General features: G+C 38.3%; 2 protein-coding genes across 5 annotated transcripts in view; one reads left to right on the forward strand and one right to left on the reverse strand.

Moving 5' to 3' along the window:
- LIN9 (lin-9 DREAM MuvB core complex component) overlaps nt 1-14,276 on the forward strand; it is a 40,223-nt gene extending 25,947 nt beyond the window's left edge. For all 4 annotated transcript variants that reach the window (XM_086745491.1, XM_086745492.1, XM_086745493.1 and 1 more), the window contains 8 exons: nt 1,080-1,213; nt 2,223-2,342; nt 2,515-2,616; nt 7,535-7,615; nt 10,955-11,080; nt 11,205-11,387; nt 11,499-11,596; nt 12,895-14,276. In XM_086745491.1, coding sequence (XP_086601617.1) covers nt 1,080-1,213; nt 2,223-2,342; nt 2,515-2,616; nt 7,535-7,615; nt 10,955-11,080; nt 11,205-11,387; nt 11,499-11,596; nt 12,895-13,000 — 950 coding nt within the window. In that variant the 3' untranslated portion in view covers nt 13,001-14,276. The remainder of the gene's footprint in view (nt 1-1,079; nt 1,214-2,222; nt 2,343-2,514; nt 2,617-7,534; nt 7,616-10,954; nt 11,081-11,204; nt 11,388-11,498; nt 11,597-12,894) is intronic.
- Nucleotides 14,277-16,724: 2,448 nt separating this feature from the next.
- MIXL1 (Mix paired-like homeobox) lies at nt 16,725-17,659 on the reverse strand. Its single transcript, XM_086745323.1, has 2 exons — nt 17,357-17,659; nt 16,725-17,276 (listed from the first exon to the last, which is right to left on the reverse strand). The coding sequence occupies exons 1-2, from the start codon at nt 17,657-17,659 to the stop codon at nt 16,851-16,853; spliced, it is 729 nt and encodes a 242-aa protein (XP_086601449.1). The 3' UTR covers nt 16,725-16,850.
- Between the last annotated feature and the right edge of the window lie 281 nt (nt 17,660-17,940).

The following is a 17,940-nucleotide window of genomic DNA, read 5'->3' on the forward strand; positions in this document are numbered from 1 at the left end:
ACAAACAAATAAACAGCCAAGTGTTTTGCAAAGATTTTAGTAAACCATAATATACTTAGTGTGTATAGTTAAAATAAATTTAAAACATCAAAAATTATGTTTTCATTGTTAGTTTATTGAGAAGGTGCTTGTGAGGATTAACCAGTATTTTTAAAACAGTGATACAGTTTTGAGGTACAAACTTAGTATGGCTTATTATTTCTGCTGTTCAAATGGTACATTTTTTTGTAATGTCTAGTATATCTAACAAGCCTTGGATAGAGAGGTGCTTAAATGCAAAAAACTGAGTGCTGTTTGAAAGTTTAAAATCTAACCTAGTATGAAACTTACGGTTTATTTTTCCATAAATATAAAAATATCTGTTTTGAAACAGATACACAATTGTTACTGCAGTGTAGTTGGACATATATGATAAACATTACATTGTCTTACTGAAAAAACTTAGACATAACTGAGGAAGGAATATTGTTAAAAGCATTCCAGAAGTTTTGTCTAATTTTATAAAAACTTGAATTCCTCCATCCTGTTTGTGATCCAGACGCTTTTCACTTAAGCATGGTATCTCCCACTGAAGCCACTACTGTTCATTGCTTTTTGCGTTCTTCAGCAGCACTGCCCTTAATTCTTGCTGAAGAGCAGGCATTCACAACACTGCCTCTCCTCGCTCTGCTAGAGCTGTATCCTTGAGCTGCGTTCCTCATTGTCTTTTGCTAAATATGCAGTCATCAGTGGAAGTGATCAAAGACAAATGGTATGCAAAATGATCCGGAAATTGACTTTTGCCTGCAAAATTTGTCTGTCAGAAAATACTGGGTATTAAATAGTGTTTTATTTAGACATGAGTGTAGTGCTAAGGATTAGATTTGGGAAATATTTGACTTGCAAAGATAAATTTGACAAAAATTTGGGTAGTATTTCTATTGCATACAATTATTTTTCTGGGTTTACTTTTTTTTCATTTAATATGTGGGGTTTAAATATACATATAAAGGGTTACTTGCAAAAGATGTATTAAATCTATTTTTCTCAATGATATCAGAACATTCTAATGTTTGGTTTGTTGTCATTTGTTTTTTAAGCACGTTTGCGAGGTGTCCATGATGGACTATTCACTGGACAAATAGACGCTGTAGACACTCTTAACGCTACATACAGAGTGACTTTTGACAGGGCAGGTCTTGGAACACACACAGTCCCAGATTATGAAGTCCTTGTAAGTATTAATGACACATTATTAAAATAGCTGTAATAAAAAAAAATAAAAAATAAAAATTCTACAATAGTATGCTTTAATAAAAAAGAATACAATTAAAAATATTACATCCAGGTGGTATTGTCATAAAGTAGAAATAAGCATGACAGATGCATGGAAAATTCCAGGGGAATGAGTTTCTACTTTTATGGTTTTATAGAACAGAATAACCCTCTATGATAAAAACATAATGGCTCAGGATAGAATAATTTACTAGACCTACTAGGTTACTATAATAGCCTGAGCTTAATATAAAGAAATATAACAAGTAGTGTAAGATCTCAAGGAAAATTCTGCTATGAGATCCTGGTAGGATTTGCAAAAATGTTCAAAACCTGGCCCTTTGTAATTTGCCAAAGTCTGGAAAGGCCTCTGATAGTTGCAAGCAAGTAGTATGAGTTGATTGAACCTCATTTTGAAACTTCTTATGGTAACGAAGCTACCTGTGGGGATGTTGCTTTGGTCAAACAATTTGGTATTATTTCCTAGCTCATAGGCCTTTGTACCAATTTATGAGCTCCAGGTGTTGTTCCTGCCAAACAGTCTGACCTAGACTGCAAGCTTTTCTGAAGACTTCACGTTCTTTTGTATCTTCTGTAGTGCTGAATCTATTAAGGGCTCATAATTTGTCTAAGAACTAGTCTTTGTCATGGTCTGAGTTTGGAGCCTCTGCTGAACTCCTCCTGTTCAGTCATGATTTGAAGGCAACTTGCCAATAGAATTTTTGGAAATATTATTGCAGATTTTATTTGATGTGATGCCATAACACTTTGAAAACTCCGGCAATGGAATATGATTTTGAAGCTCCTGCTAGCCCAAAAGCAAAACATTAATTTTTTAACGTTGTTGGGTTTGGGACATGGATAGGCACGGTGAGTATAGATTCCAGAAATAAATTGTGTATTCCAAAAGTGTGTAAAATTAATTAATCTGACAGATGAAGTATACCCTTCCACTTCCTGTCTTATAGAGTAACGAGCCTCACGAAACCATGCCAATTGCTGCCTTTGGTCAGAAACAACGGCCTTCGAGGTTCTTTATGACGCCTCCCCGATTGCCTTATACACCTTCAATCCAGTCTCCAATTACAGTAAGCTACTTTTTCATGTAATATTAATCATTGAAATATTTTCTGATACATGTTGAAGCTGTTACCTTAAACATTTTTTTAGATTAATTTTCTGAGGTTATTCAGCAAGATAAAAATTTTAGCAAATCTCTCTAAAAAAAAGCTATTAAATTAAATGTTCTTTCTTGTATAGGACAGTGATCCTTTATTAGGACAATCTTCATGGAAAAACAAAATTTCAGGCACAGATACTGAAACACTAGGAGGCTTCCCAGTAGAATTCCTCATCCAAGTGGTAAGAGTTAACTGCAACTCTTAATTTTGTATGTTGTCCTTTTGTGTTTATTCTGCCAATGCTTCTGCAGTTAAATGTCCTTCTGTTGATTTGTGACAGATACGGTGATATCCAAATTAACTTTTGAAAAGATGTTAATTATATCTGCTTTTATCCTGCCACCACACCTTCTTAATTTTCTCAGTTGTTTGTAAGCTTTTGAAATATGCTGCTCTTCAGGCCACAGGAGGGGCTTATGTCTCCAAAAGTGTGTCTTATGCTTCCCAGCTCTACCACTTGGTCTAAAAAGAAAATATATTATTTCTACCTACAAATGTTGTATTTTGTTAAGACTTTAAAAAAAAAAAAATTAAGATATACTTGCATTATGCAAAGAACATTTGCCCATATGCATTATCATATATTGTAAAATATTATACTTTATGTTATGTCCTACCTTCTTGGAGAAGAAAAGAAGCACTCTCTTCCCTGGAAGCAAACATGTTATAAATAAACTATTTTTTTGTCTTCATCTTTATGAAATAATTTCTCAGTTATTTTTGTAAACCAATTCAGAAGAGCACAGATAAGTAACGTTAGAAAGCTGAGATTCATTGATTATCAAAACTCATTGAAGCAAGTTGCTTTCCAGGATGCTGGAAGAATGTAATTGTTCATGTTGGCTAAGCTTAAGATCTGTGATTGAATTGTTTAACAATGAAACCTGTTTTGAACATGCTAAAGGACACTGGTATGATTTCTGTTTAAAATAGTAAGAACTGAGAAATAATGTTGCTAAACACTTCTCAAATTTTAAAGTGTATGTAATTATAGAATCATAGAATTGGTCAAAAGAATCAAGTTGTGTCTGTAGTTCACATGAGACTAATATTTTGGTCATTCAACATAATGAATTTTATTTGACAGAATGATCTACTTGGTTTTTTAGGGAAACTTATTGTATGAAGCTAATTCTGAAAAAGGTGGCTTGGCATCTAGCTCAGCTAAGAAAATTTAAAATATATGTAGTTGCTGTAAGACTAATTATGTTAAAAATTGAAATACACAAAATATACGGTCTTTGTTTATGCTGCCAAACTGCATCAGCAGCTGTCCTCTTTGAGTCACTGAGTATGAACAATAAAACTAAGGTATATTGAGCTTTACAACTACTTAGTGTGGCAACTTGATGTGTTTATGATATTGTTTCTGTATTTTGTGTCTGAAAATGTGTGATTTCTCAGTCATGTTTTGTGGTAAGTTATTGCTCATTAGAAAAATATGAGTTTTTAAAGTATAGGCCTCTTGTATTATAAATGGTGGCATTTTACAAAGATACTGCATTAATATGTGTCTTTGCCTGAAGATTGTCAAAAGGTTCCGAACAAAATCAAGCCACAGATCTTTGGCATTTGTTTATGTAAGCATCATAATACTTTATCCAGGTTTTTGATAAAGAATCACAAGACTAAAAAAAAACCACAAAAAACAACACTTATTGAAGGATTATTGCATTATTTTTAAGCCTAGCATTTTAAGCATTTTTTTTTTTATTAGAAGTTTAAGGATGACACTGAAATTTGGTAGTGTGAAATAAGTGAGACTGATGAATACTGATTATTGATTGCACTGCTTTCACCAGTCCAGAGGTATTTTTATATTAAAGGTGATTGTTAAAGATGTTCTAGCCTTTCTTATAGACTGGTTCAGTCAAAAAGTCAAAGCCTTCTTTCTGATTTAATGGTGATTCGGGAAGTAAATTATCATGAAATGTTTGATTCAAAGAAAACTTTCTGGAGAACTATTGTCAGGCAATTATTTATGATAACATGAATAAACAATTTAATGGGAAAACTTTATTTTGGACAAAATAGGAAAAATGCATCACACCTTGAATAAGGTTTCAACCTTTTAGCTCTCTTTTATGAGCTCTGAAATTAATTTGGAACAAAAGGAAGTGTAGCCAAATTCATGTGCAGATACTGACAAATAAATGCTAGAGATATTCTCATTACATAAAACTTGCAGTTGTAAACAAACATTGGGACTTATAACAACTATTTTAATCATAGTTGTACACTGGTGTGTCTTAGTTTTTCTAAATCTTTATATTAATTTCTCCATATTTACATTTTGGCACCAGAGACTGTTTTTCAGTCTGGTTTTTACTGTGGACTAACACATGCATATTAGGAGAAGAATGGCTCAAAAATTAAAATTATGATACCAAGAATAAAGTCAACAAGAAACAAATAATAAACTGAAAAAAAACCAAAAAGTCTTTCATGTTTACATGCAGTATGGAGTATATCCTTAAATATTTCATTGGCTATACTGCAGGTCAAAATTGATAGATTATGTTCTCTCATTCTAGTCAGTATTAAAACTTGGAGGATGTTTTTCCAAGCATTCAGCTACAGTTGCTTCTTTCCCTCTCCATCCCCCCAAATTCTTTTTTATTTTGAGGGGAGAAAAAAAAAATTAGATTGGAAAGAAAACCATCTAGGACAAAACAGATTGATTGCAGGGTTGCTGCATGTCCAATAGAGGGAGTATGTTAATGCAGCAGGTTCAGAAAAGTGAATTGGTGTCTTTCTGATTGCTGGAGTGATGTTCTCAATTTAAATGCATGAGGAAAAATCTAAAAATGGATACTGAATTTTTGAAAATTTTATCTTTATAAAAATTTTGAAAATATTCCATAGTAAGTTATTGCACACTTTACTTTGAAATGCTTGTGTTCGTACAAATACTTTTTTGACTAAAAATGAAATCTAAAGTACAAATCTAAACATACTGGTTGGGTTATCCATTCATCTCTTTTAACGTGGAAAACATTGTACTAAAACATCATTTCCAGTTTAATGAGAACTGTAAACTATAACAGTAAACAGGATTAATTATGCCGAAAATAGAGCTGTTAGGCAAGAATTTCTCAAGGAAAATAGGGCTGAATTGAGTTAAAGCATTCACTGATGATACTGGCAAATGAAAATGGAATTCTGTTCAATAAAATGTACCTATGAGAGAAAGCTGGTAGACATCACAGATACAGTGAAAAGTCAGTGTTTCTTTTAGAAAGAATCAGATTATCTTGGTCACTGGAGTATATCTGGGAATAGGATGGATATAATATAAAATCCAAGCTCACAAACGGGAGAACTAGGGCCCTGCATCCTCGAATATGTCTGTACACCAAAGCAGAAGTTAAGCACCAAATACCTTGCCAGTTTTGGGGACAAATAATGAGCTGGGGACTCACCAGCTTTGTCAAGGAGGAGTTCACATTAGGCAGTTGCTGGATGGTGACAACAGCAGAGCTTGACGAGTAACTTTTTGGCAGCAGTGGCAGATGGTGTACAGTGCTTTCCTTTCTCCTTTCCTCCCAGGTGCTTTTTGGCCAACATGAGCATTTGTGTGGTGTGTCAGAAACTAGATCAGAGAGATAATCCAGCTCGTCTGTTACATGAAACTTTTTTCTTGCCTTTTCTGAATTTATTGTTTGTCATTATCAGTTCCCTGATCAGATTCTTCACGTAGCTGCAAAAATGCAAGTGCTGACTCAACATGGGTGTCGGGGACAGCATAAGGACAGAAATTAGCAGCTAGCAGTGGAGGAGTGATAACCTATGCAGTATTACCTCTGTGTCTGACCATGACTTGCCACCGTTTATAAGATACATCTGGCAAACTATTTGTAGTAGAAAGAAAAGTATTGATGCTGTTTTACAGGTCTGTCATTTAGAATACTGGTACAGGCTTCGTGTTGCTCACATTCAGGAATGATGACAGCGAATGGAAAAAAGATTCAGAAAGGGCCACAAAAGTTTAGGAGATCAAGAGCCTTTTATGAGAGAGGAGACTGGAAAGGCTTGGGTTGTGATTAGTCTAGTGAAAAAACAGTAAAGAAAAAAACACTTTACTGTCTGTGAATAAACAAGGATAAATACAAGGAGGGAGAGTCTATATTTAGTTGAAAAACAACTTTGGCAGAACAAATTGCTATCAAGTGAACAAGGATGCATTTAACACCGAAAATCCAAGAGCTGAAATAGGTCCTGGAACAATTTTCCAATAGGATTTGTGAGGGCTAGAAACCTAACTGCTTTAAGACTGAACTTGAAAATCAACAAAGGAGATATATATAAGCAGATGTATGTGGAACTAGGAGTTGCTATTTCTCCTAGTCCCATGTTCCACTACTAGGATGCAGTTAACCCCTTTGCAATTTATAAAACCTGAAATCTTGGCTCTGTCTACATCAGTAATAAAACTGTTGGTGCTTGTAGCGGAGCTAGGATTTCTCTCAGGGCCCTAGAGAATATGAATAGTTTCAGGAGTGATGTGTGCGTTGAGAGCGCTCCTAGAGATTTCAACTTCACCATGCCAGCTGCTAGGGGCAGCAGAAACAGGGTATTCCTGTTATGAAAGAGCGAGACGGAAAGCCCAGAATTGTTCTGGATAAGATAGGTCCAATCTCTATACCAGGTTTTACTGCAGGAGAGTACACAAAGGGCTGGTGCTCAGTCAAGGGCACAGCTGAGAACAGGCTGAGAACTGTGTTAAAAAAGGTACGGTAAGGTGAGTGGTATTAATCATAGCACAAGAGGGTAGCACCCTTCATTTTCCTTCAGGCTGCAGAAAAAGATTCTTGATTCTTCAGCCTCTAGCTGGCCATAAATTATATTAGTCTTCCTATAGGGAGTTTCAGCTGATGAATTTTAGCATTCTCTAATCCAGGGCACTTGAAAATGCTTTTAAAATCTCTGGAAAATCCATTGTTCAATTAATTTTTATTTCTGCATCTTAACTTGATGAACAACTGAGAAATGTATTTTAAAATCATGAAAGAAACACACATTTTATTATCTTGAATTTCTATGGCATTTCAAAACTGCTTAAGGACCTATTCATTCTAAAAATAGTTCATTTGTTTTAGACCAGGTTATCGAAAATCCTTATGATCAAGAAGGAACACATCAAACAATTGAGAGAGATGAATACAGAAGCAGAAAAGCTGGTGAGAATGTTATCTTTTTCATTTCTTGAAACAGGAAATGCTTTAACAGCTAATGCAAATGGATACAATTAAAACTAGAGTCTAGATAAAAATCTATATTTTATTGCTTTGTGTAATGTGATTTTTTTTTTAAGAGAAGTCAGAAATCAGTTGTTTCAAATATGATTCTCCTTTGAAAGCATTATGCTTTGGAAACTAATGTTAACATTGGAATAGCATATGTCAGTTGACATGTAAAAAAAAAAAAATACTATGTACGTTGAGAATCTTGGGTACAAGTTTATATGGTAAGACATTCATCATAATTTTATTTTGTGGATGGTAGGTACTTATTTATTTAGCTTTCTGGCTAAAACAATAACTCAGTTCAGAGATTTTCTATATAAAGCTTTGAGTGCCCTTGACCAGCATTTAAAGTTACAATACCAGAGCAGCTACAGCATAATTAGCTGCAACAGAATAGTTTTTCTTGCTAGGCTATATCTAATCATCAGTCAGTAAATCAAAATAAGAATGCCTCTTCTACCACCCATGGCTATCAATCAACTTGAAAGTGGAAAGCTATCAGTCTCAACCTTCTTCTAGTGTCCATTTAGACAGCTGTCTCTGCGATGTACAGACAGAAGGCTAAAGGTTTGTGGACAGGATTTTATTTCTTGAAACAAAAAATGCTGTTTTTCTTTTTCATGTAAAATATTTGAATGCTGAAAGATTTGATTTTTTGTGGCAAGATTTCCCTCTTTGTCCCTTCAGTGATCACATGCACATGTACATTCTGTTATTCTACTTCCTACTACCCTATCCCTATGTCTCTGTGATTTTCTTCTTTTGTGCTGTGATGCTGCTCTTTAAAACCTTGTTAACATTTCAGTTATTACGTTATTTTTTCCTGTGCATCAAATGTTTTGTCTTTAATTTTGCTTATTAATAATTAAAATATATACAAAAAGAATTATTAAAACACGCCATTGCAACCTGTAACTCTGATACTGAAAAATTACCAACTCTTCTTAAAACAAACTAAAAAACTTTTTGTTTTTAGTGAGATATTAGTACTTTTGCATAGCTAAGGAAATCCATAGGAATGACAGTAGCTGCCTTCTGACCAGCAGTTCCTCAGCTACTATGTCATAAATTAACTGTATTGTGGAATAAGAATATCAAGGAAAATAACAAAATTGAAAAAGCAAAAAAAGCAACAGGGAAGAAGGGGATATAGAAATAAATATTAAATTTTATATATTTTAGCTCAGTTGTAGCCTAGATAAGGACTTTGAGATACTTTTTAAATTCTTCCCTTGCACTGTTTCTTTGTAAACCAGCAATCATAAAGCAACCTCTGTTACTATTCAAGGCTGTCCTGATAAAAATAGAGGATGTTATACCTTTCTATTGGGCCATATTCTTAGCCTGTCTTGTAATACTCTTTGTCCCCTAGCAATCCCATCTGCGTCTGTGCCACTGAGTATATGTTGTTTCTGCTTTAAAACGTATTTTCTTTGAACGAGACTTTTTTTTTTCCTGCACCAATCCACTTGAACATCAATAACATACCTGAACATGAATAAAATAGAATCCTTTGAGTTCATTCAGGTATAGTTTGATTGTCAGACTTTGATAATAATTCATAAATTGTGACTTGATAATTCTTAGATTAATACCAGTGTTTGGTTTACAGCAGTCCTTTTCTGGAGACTTTTTTTTAATGACAGATCCAATATAGAAATAAATGGAACTGACCGAAATCAGAACTGGTACTGCATGTATTCCATTACTATCTGGCAATAATAATAAATTTACATGAGGCAGGGGATGCCTTCAGAGGAGCTATTAATACATACAACTGCACGTTTTCTATTTCGTTTTTCTGAAAGAACAGCTTATTAATAGTTAAGCATCTTGACATCACTCCTAGTCTTGGTTACAGGCCATAAACAAGTTATCCTGTACATAAAACAGTAAACACTTTCCTGATAACCATTTGGATAAACAAATCTAAATAAAAAGGATGGCTAGTTCATTTTTTCACTTGACCTGCAATAAAGACAAGGGTAAAGGTGATGCTGTTAGTTCCAGAGAAGCATGTAGATGCTCAGTGATAGAGATGTTATCTGCTTCATCTACTAAGTCATCCATCTTTTTGTCTGCTGGTTCAGCTGTTTGTCAGTGTTTCCAGATCTTGGGTTGCTCTTGGATCAGAAATAGTGCTGCTGCTGAAAAATAATTCTTTCATCGTCACTAACATAGAATGCCCTTAGCCTTTTCTGCCTGATGGGGAATTCACAATTGTCTGTGGCTTTCACAGCTGACCTGTCCAGTCTACTCCAGAGGGGCTGGTCACCGAAAAAGATCTGAAAGTTACTATTGTTTACTTATGTTCCAGAGCTGCAGGAAGTATGTCAAATATATCCTGGTTTCTAGTTTGCTTTTAAGTGAATTCTGAAGCTATAGTGTTAGTTAAAAGCCCTATTAATTTGGTATTCAGACTTGTAAATACCTAGAAATCATTTCAGTGATTAAGTTTAACGGAGAACTGATAACTGAAACCTCAATTTTTAGTTTTTGACTTGGATCCTCCTGATGAAGGCTCTTGACTTTGCAATTTGCTTCATCTTTGGTGTAAAACCTTACAGCTACAGGTTTGATTATATGACGTAACTGTATCTCAGACTTGTGGAGGAAATTTTACAATATATGTTTTGTTTCAGTGTCTTAAAATCACCCAAACAGTGTTGAGACATATTCTGAAAACTGTAAGAAAAAAAGTACTGTATTCTGGTGTTTGTTTATTTTTTTGTGGAACCGTGTGCTCACCCTAAATACTTGTGTTACCAAATATGAGCTCTAGAAACTTTCTTGAGAACTGTTAGCTGTAACAAAAGGTATGTAGCACTGGGTCGTCCTCAGGTGACCACTAACTTACTAGACAACTGTGCCTCTCATCCTTCAGCGGAGGTGCTCGTGGCTGTATTGTCCTACGCTCTTCTCTTACTGACAGGATAGTTTTCTGTTCCTGCAGTAGAGAGAAGCCATACCCAACTACCGCAGAAATAAGCAGGTCGACCTGGTCAACCAGGTCGTTGTATGTTGCATTTACCACCACGTATTATTATAGCATTTTATGAAGAGAATAAAAGCATGGTAGTTACTACACAGCTGTCACTTGGAGTTTTAAACAGCAATACTAAGTTTTATTTTTTGTATGTTGACATTTTTCTGTTAAACACTGGGTTTTCAAATATCTCTGTATTATTTCAAGTAAAAATTCCTTTTGATGAGTTCAAAAGATATACAGATAGAGTATTGTATTAACTTTAATATGCTTTGTCTTTTCCACAGAAATCCTATTCTATGCCAATAGGCATTGAGTTTCAGAGGAGATATGCAACTATTGTTCTAGATCTAGAACAACTAAACAAAGACTTAAATAAAGTTTTGCATAAAGTTCAACAGTATTGTTATGAGGTAAGAAAAAAATACTATGTGCTGGATACCTGTGAACTCTTTTTGAAATAATTTGTCATTTCACACATACACCAAATGTGAAGGAGATCTTCATTCTTCATTTCTCTTTATTATATCTATGCAGCTTGCTCCTGACCAAGGCCTCCAGCCTGCAGACCAGCCGACAGATCTGAGGCGTAGGTGTGAAGAGGAAGCTCAGGAGATCGTCAGGCAAGCAAATTCCTCAACAACAGGACAGCTTTGTGTTGAAAGTGAAAATTTAACTGATCTTATCTCTAGACTGACAGCAATATTACTGCAGATTAAGGTAAAATGTTTGCAAAAAATACAGGTTCTCTCATAAAATACATAGTATTAAGGCTCTGTTAGTTTCTTTGTGCCCAACTGTGAGAACACTTTTTGTTTTCTTCTTCTACAGTGTCTAGCAGAAGGAGGTGACCTGAATTCTTTTGAATTTAAATCACTAACAGATTCATTAAATGACATTAAGAATTCAATAGACTCCTCAAATATCAGGTATTACTTTTTGAATATTTAATTCTTAATCACACATTTTGTGCCAGCAAGTAATTCTTACTCTATTTTAGCGGTGAACATTGATTAAAATTAAGGGTTTTAATCTGATAACTTTTACTTATAGGAATGGTCCAATTGAAAAGGGGGCTTCTTAAAGGGAGTGTGAAATTAGCAGTTTTCTATTTGAACGTGTCAGTGAAGTGACCTGATTTGGGGGGGGAAAAAAAAAGTGCTAAATTGATGCAGCAACAACTAGACTTTCTTGCTCTTCAGTTACTTATGATAACTAATAAGTTATGTGAGAACATTTTCAGACTTTGAAATCCCACTAGTAAAGGTATTATAAGTTCTTTAAACCACAGAACAGTACAATTTCAGTAATTTTTTTTTTCAGAGTTACTCAACCTCTTGTCTGTAAATATCAAAACCATATGAGACAATTATAGCTTCTGACCAGCTTCCAATAGCAATATTTTAAATGAAGAAATGGAACAACAGCCATATAGTGCCAGACCAAAGGCCCATCTAGTCTAGATGAGCCATTTTTCAACAGTTGTCACAAGCAGGTGCCTGAGGAAGCATTATAAAAATAGCAAGAATGTGGTGAGACTTGTCTGGAGTACATTGCAGCTTCCAGCAATTTGTGACTAGGATTTTTATTTTTTTTTTCAGAATTATAATGCTGCTAAATTACATCATTTAGAAAATATACCAAAATGTTAAGTGTTTCCTTATACCCTCCATACTCGTATTGCTCCCTAATAATAGGCATTAGGGGTTTTTTTGCAAAAATAGTAGGATGACCTTTAGATTTAAAAATAATTCTTAAGAAATCTTCTTCTGTAGCATTTTTCATTAGTAAAAACAAACCCCAAATGTTAGTGAAACTTCACTATAATCAACACTGCAAATCACACATTGGAATGGATTCAACAAAACGTAGAGGTACACTTGAACAAGGTGATGATCTTTCCATTTCACTGTACTTACTTGGGGCATTTTAGCATCTCTTCATAATATTTTTATTTCATTAACTCTGGTCATGTTAGTTGTCTTTAAACTACCTGAGTCAGTAATTCTTGATTTCATGCAGCTGTTTGTGCAAATGCTATTTTCACATACATCTCCATCTAGTTGCATTAGTGGAAGTTGCTTTAGTACGTGCTACTGTCTGATCAATCTGAATTTTTTTTATTGGCTATGTTCATACCTTGACTTTCACTGTAGAAATATTCAGACACAACTATTAAATACGGGTTTTAACACTTTTTTTTTTTCTCCTTCTTTTCTGCCTGTAGTTGTTTTCAGAATAACGTTGAGATCCACGTTGCACATATTCAGAGTGGTCTGAGCCAGATGGGAAATTTACACGCTTTTGCAGCTAATAACACCAACAGAGACTGAGAACTTTCTTTGAAGTGTACCGCAAGTAGTTCTGGAAAATCCTCTTCCTTTATATAGGCTTCACCAAATATCCTAACTGCCAGAAAGGAAAAGAAAACCTCTCAGAAAGGACCCTTTAAAATATATTATATCTGCTTCTTAAGAAAACCAGCACTACTGGCCAGCGTTACATTAGATTTCTCCATTTGTTATTCACATGCAGTAGTTTTGCTAATTGGTAATCTCTTAGTAATTGCATTTATTATAATAAACTTGAAAACATGCTTTCATATAATTTGAACTTAGTTTTTAAAAGTTCATATTAATTCTGCACACCTCTTGCTGTTGGCTCTCCTGGTATGTTAGAAGCGATGAAGAGGAAATGGCTCAAATTAGTAGCCACATGGAGGGTCTTTGTTGTGTAAAGCTACGCTTCTGTGTTGGTATTGACAGTTGCCATTTCAGCCTTCAGGTAGCGTGGTAAAAACGCAGGCTGAGTGTTCCTGATGTAAAGAGGCAGCAGCAGTATACAGACAGCAAACAGAAGCTGTAAACTTGAGGATGTTGGGCAGGTCTATCGATCAGTCAATGTCTTGTTGGAACTTTTAATTTATCATAACTTATGTAAATAATCTGATGAAGGAATATAAAAATGTAACTAGTAACTTTCCAGAAGGAGATTGGTTATGGCTTTTTCCCTTCACACGGGGCAAAAGAAGCGCTTTAGTTGGTATTTTATATAAAAGACTGGTTAAACATATGTTTTTCCAAATTTTTGTTTGTTTTGCACAACTTTTAAATTAGATTACTGGTTATCCAACGATACACAACATATATAAATATGAAGATTTTTATAATTAAAGATAACCAGTAAGGTAAACTGCAAAAATAAAAAAGTGACAACCTGCCTATGAGTACCTTTTGGAATGTTAATCTTGTAAAAAGTGTGTATTGGTTTGTTTAAATAGTCTTGTAAAGCTTCTGTGTAATGAATTGTTTCCAGATACGAATTTTCAGAGATAGATGTAGAGATGTTTTTGATTCTTTTAGATGCCTCACTAAATGAGGTCTTTTATATGTTAATGTATAAAGAATATGTAAACAGGATTATTTTCGATTTTAAAATTTTGTATAGTTTAAAGATGCTTCTGTATTCTGTGTTGGTATTGTGCCACTGCAAAACTTTAGTGCAGAGTTTATATTTAGCTAAACTTGTTCTGTTAATTAAGAAAAACGCATAAATCTTTTATTCTCAACAAAATTTGTAACTCTGAATAAATTGACCTATGAGAGTTGATATATTTCACAAAAATGCAAACCTTTTTGCAGATGGTCTCAGGTCATTTTTTTTAAGAGAAGTTAACTTAATTGCTGAAAATGAAATGTTATGAGGACAAGGTGAGTAGCTGTTTTAAAAGGTATTTAGAAAATTTACAAGGGATATTACAAAATAATGATAAAGAGTAATTTTGCTGAGTTACCCATGGAAATTTACCTCTCGCAACACAACAGAACATTGTAGTGGTCCCTGCAACTGCTTTTGCAATTATGTTACCCATTATTTTGTGATGTTACCATTTGTTCGGTAAAAATGACAGAAAGGTCCCCTCCCACCACCCTTTTTATTTAAACAAAGAAAGGTGGCAAAGCCGAACTTAAGGCACATAGGTTTAGCCTGACAGTAACTAATATGATCTACAGCTAACTCAGGAAAAAAGAACTGTCCCATCTTACCGCTACCCTTGTCATCTGCTGCTCCTATAACCCACTCTTGTGCCAGTTCAGAGAGCTATGCTGCTGAATAACAGTTCACCTGTCTTGTCTCGTTTTCTGCCTATGTAGCACACTGAACTCGCTCACTGCTGGGGTGCTGGGCGCTGGTGCTAGCATTGAATGCTTTTGTGGAAGAGGACTTCCCGATACGAAACATCAGGCAGCCACGGAGGCTTTGTCCTGTTGACAGCAAGCACCCCAAACTGCGGGAGAGAGAAGTTGCAGACACTGGTAGATACCACTGCCAAGAATGGTATTCAGCAAAGAGGATTTGGGAACCTGCTTTTCATTACAAATGTTTCTTTCTGGATACAGAATACATTATAATAACCCCCATGCTCCAATCTTAATTCCATAGGTATAATGGGGTTTATATGTGGATTCTTTAAATGTGCTCTTTCCAACATGTTTTGGGCTGATGGGGATTTTCTTTAATCATTGCAGGGTAATTAATATAATACGAAGATACATAATTTGTGATAAACATATCCATGTAATTTGGCTAACTCATATAGGCAATGTGAACATACATGCTGCTGCTTCAAGAGGCTGCATTTCTCCTTCATTACCGATATGTTGGGTCAGAGTTAATGTTGTTGAGTTTTGGTGAAATACAGTGATAGGACTCTTTCTGCTGAATGTGACTTAACTGCAGTAGGGATCTCGAGAACTTGCTACAATTACTGTAACTTAAGTCTGCAGGAGTAGAATAAGTTTGGTTTAGTACGTCTCTTTTGGGGTCTTCCCAACCCCTAATGTAACAGCTCCTTAGGCACGCAAGTTCACTTGGGGCAGATGGTGCCTGATTTTGTTTGGATGGTTGTTTTTTGCTTCACCTTTTTTTTCCAAGGAGAATATTCATCAGCTGTCCCACTTACCCTTGCAAGCTTGCAGTTCAACCATACTTCAACTGTCCCAGGTCTTGCAACCACAGGTATGTTATGGAGTGACACTGAAAACCTTCGTGCGTTGGTAACCTTATTCTGTGGGGCATGATTCCTGATACAGGGTATTTCTGCCACCAGTACATGGGTCGCCTCTGTGCATCAGAGCCTCACTGCATTCAGGTGCTCTCTTGTAACTGGAGTCTTACAACTTGCTCTGCAAGGCTCTGAAGTGCAGCTTTGTAGGCATAAAGAATTTGCCTTATCCTCAAAACACATATATGTAGTAATACATCCTTCCTTAATAAACTGACTGAATTACAGGAGAGGCTTCTGTTACCACTAATTTGATGTTCTCAGTGCAGAGCCATTCAGCCCACTACTGATCACATAAGCAGCTTCTGTGAAGTCCCCAGTATTCAAATTCAAAGCTAAACCGCCTTTACAGTGCTCAGAAAAATACTACTTTTCTGTAGTTTAACATTAAGCTTGGGTTAAGTGTCAGAGTTGAGACTTTAGTCTGAGAGTTTGGGTTTTATATTGCTCAGGCCATAAACTTGCATTTTCATTCATGGATCTGGGTGGTTGTTTGGCACAGATCTAAAGCAAATACTGACAGACACGATTTAAGGCAGTTTTTGTAATCTGTCCTTCAGGCCCCTTAGGTCTCTCATTCACCTCTGAACCGCAGCCATGGCTCTCCAGGACCTGGGAAGAGAACCCACAGCTGGGACATCTACCACCTCTGTTCTCTGCCCCACGTTGGCCAAGGTAAGAAACCCTGTCCCTGCCTCAGTTACACACACACAAGTAAAGCAAAAATGTAAATTTTTATTTAATTTTTTTCCTCTGTCAAAAAATCCCAACAGACCATCCCCCAAACACAGTGGGTTTGGTTAGCTTTTTGGCTAAAGAAGGTTAAATAGAAATACAAAACGTGCTAATGGAAATATTTAAATAGTGTAAAAAGATGCCCTCAGCTGATGGCGCTGACCCGTATCTTCCTTAAATAAATAGGCAGAATCGGTTACTACCGGATAAAGTGCAACAGTCGCGCAGCAGGTGAGGTAGCGTGGCGGGCGGGCGACTGCTCCCCGCCCCAGCAGCGCACCCCAGCCGGGGTTTGGCGCGGCACGACTTCACCCCCAAGGCCGGGAGATGCCGCTTTAACCCCACCACACACACCCCGGGCCGGGTCCCGCCCGCGGCAGCGCTCAGAGGGCTCGGAAGGCGCCGAGGGCGTTTTCTTCCCACTCCGAGCCCGACTCCGAGTAGCCGCTGGTGTCCTCGGCGTCCGAGACGGGCGAGTACTGCCCGCAGAAGCCGCGGGCCGGCGGGTAGGGCCCGGCCGCGCTCCCCGCGGCCTCGGCCCCGCTGGGCTGACTGGGCGGGAAGCCCTCGAAGCCCGGCCCAGGGGGGAAGGCGGCGGCGACCGGCGGCCACTCGTAGGGGGCCGAGCCCTCCTCCTTGAGCTGGCCCACGCCCGAGGGGCCGTAGCGGGGCCGCTGCGGGGCGCGCAAGGCGGTGAAGCGGGGCGGCGGCGGCGGGTAGCCTGGCGGCGGGGGCGGCTCGGCGGTGGAGCCGGGGCGGGGCGGCCCCCGCTGGCGGCGGGACTTGGCGCGCCGGTTCTGGAACCAGACCTGGGGAGAGAGGGCGGCGGTGAGGGCCGGAGGGCGGGCGGCCCCGGGCGGGGCGGTGCGGCGCGGCCGGCGCCCCTCACCTGGATGCGGGACTCGGGGATCTGGGTGGCGTCGGCCAGCTTCTCCCGCAGGTAGATGTCGGGGTACATGGTGTCCTGGAAGACCAGCTCCAGCGTCTCCAGCTGTGCCGCCGTGAAGCTGGTCCGCTTCCGCCGCTGCGAGACCGCCGGCGTCCCCTCCGAGGGCTCCGCCGCCGCGCCCCCGGGCCGGCCCGCCGGGGGAAGCGCCCTGAGGGCGGCCGAGACCGGCCCCCCCCCTGCCCACTTGCTTGCGGGGAAGGCGGGCGGCTCCGCCGGGGGTTCCCCGAAGCGCAACGCGGCCATGGCGGCGGGTGAGGAGGGGGCTCAGGTCGTCCTGCCGCCCTTTATAGCCGGGGAGGGGGGCTCGGCGGGGGCGGGGGTTGGAAGGGAGGCGGCACGGCCCGGCGGGGAAGGTGGGCGCGGAGGCCCGGGCACCCTGCCGAGCCAGCTCGCCCCGCGGCCCCGGCGTGCTGGTGGGGTGCCCGCCGGGGTTGGTCCCCGCCTCGTTCAGCCCAGAGGCCTCGGCTCTGGCCGGGACACCGCAGCCCCACGCGTGCCCGATGGGGTGGGCGATGGCCGGTGGT

The sequence above is a fragment of the Chlamydotis macqueenii genome, chromosome 3 (genome assembly GCF_036417535.1).
Source record: "Chlamydotis macqueenii isolate bChlMac1 chromosome 3, bChlMac1.mat, whole genome shotgun sequence".
NCBI classification, from domain to species: Eukaryota; Metazoa; Chordata; class Aves; order Otidiformes; family Otididae; genus Chlamydotis; species Chlamydotis macqueenii.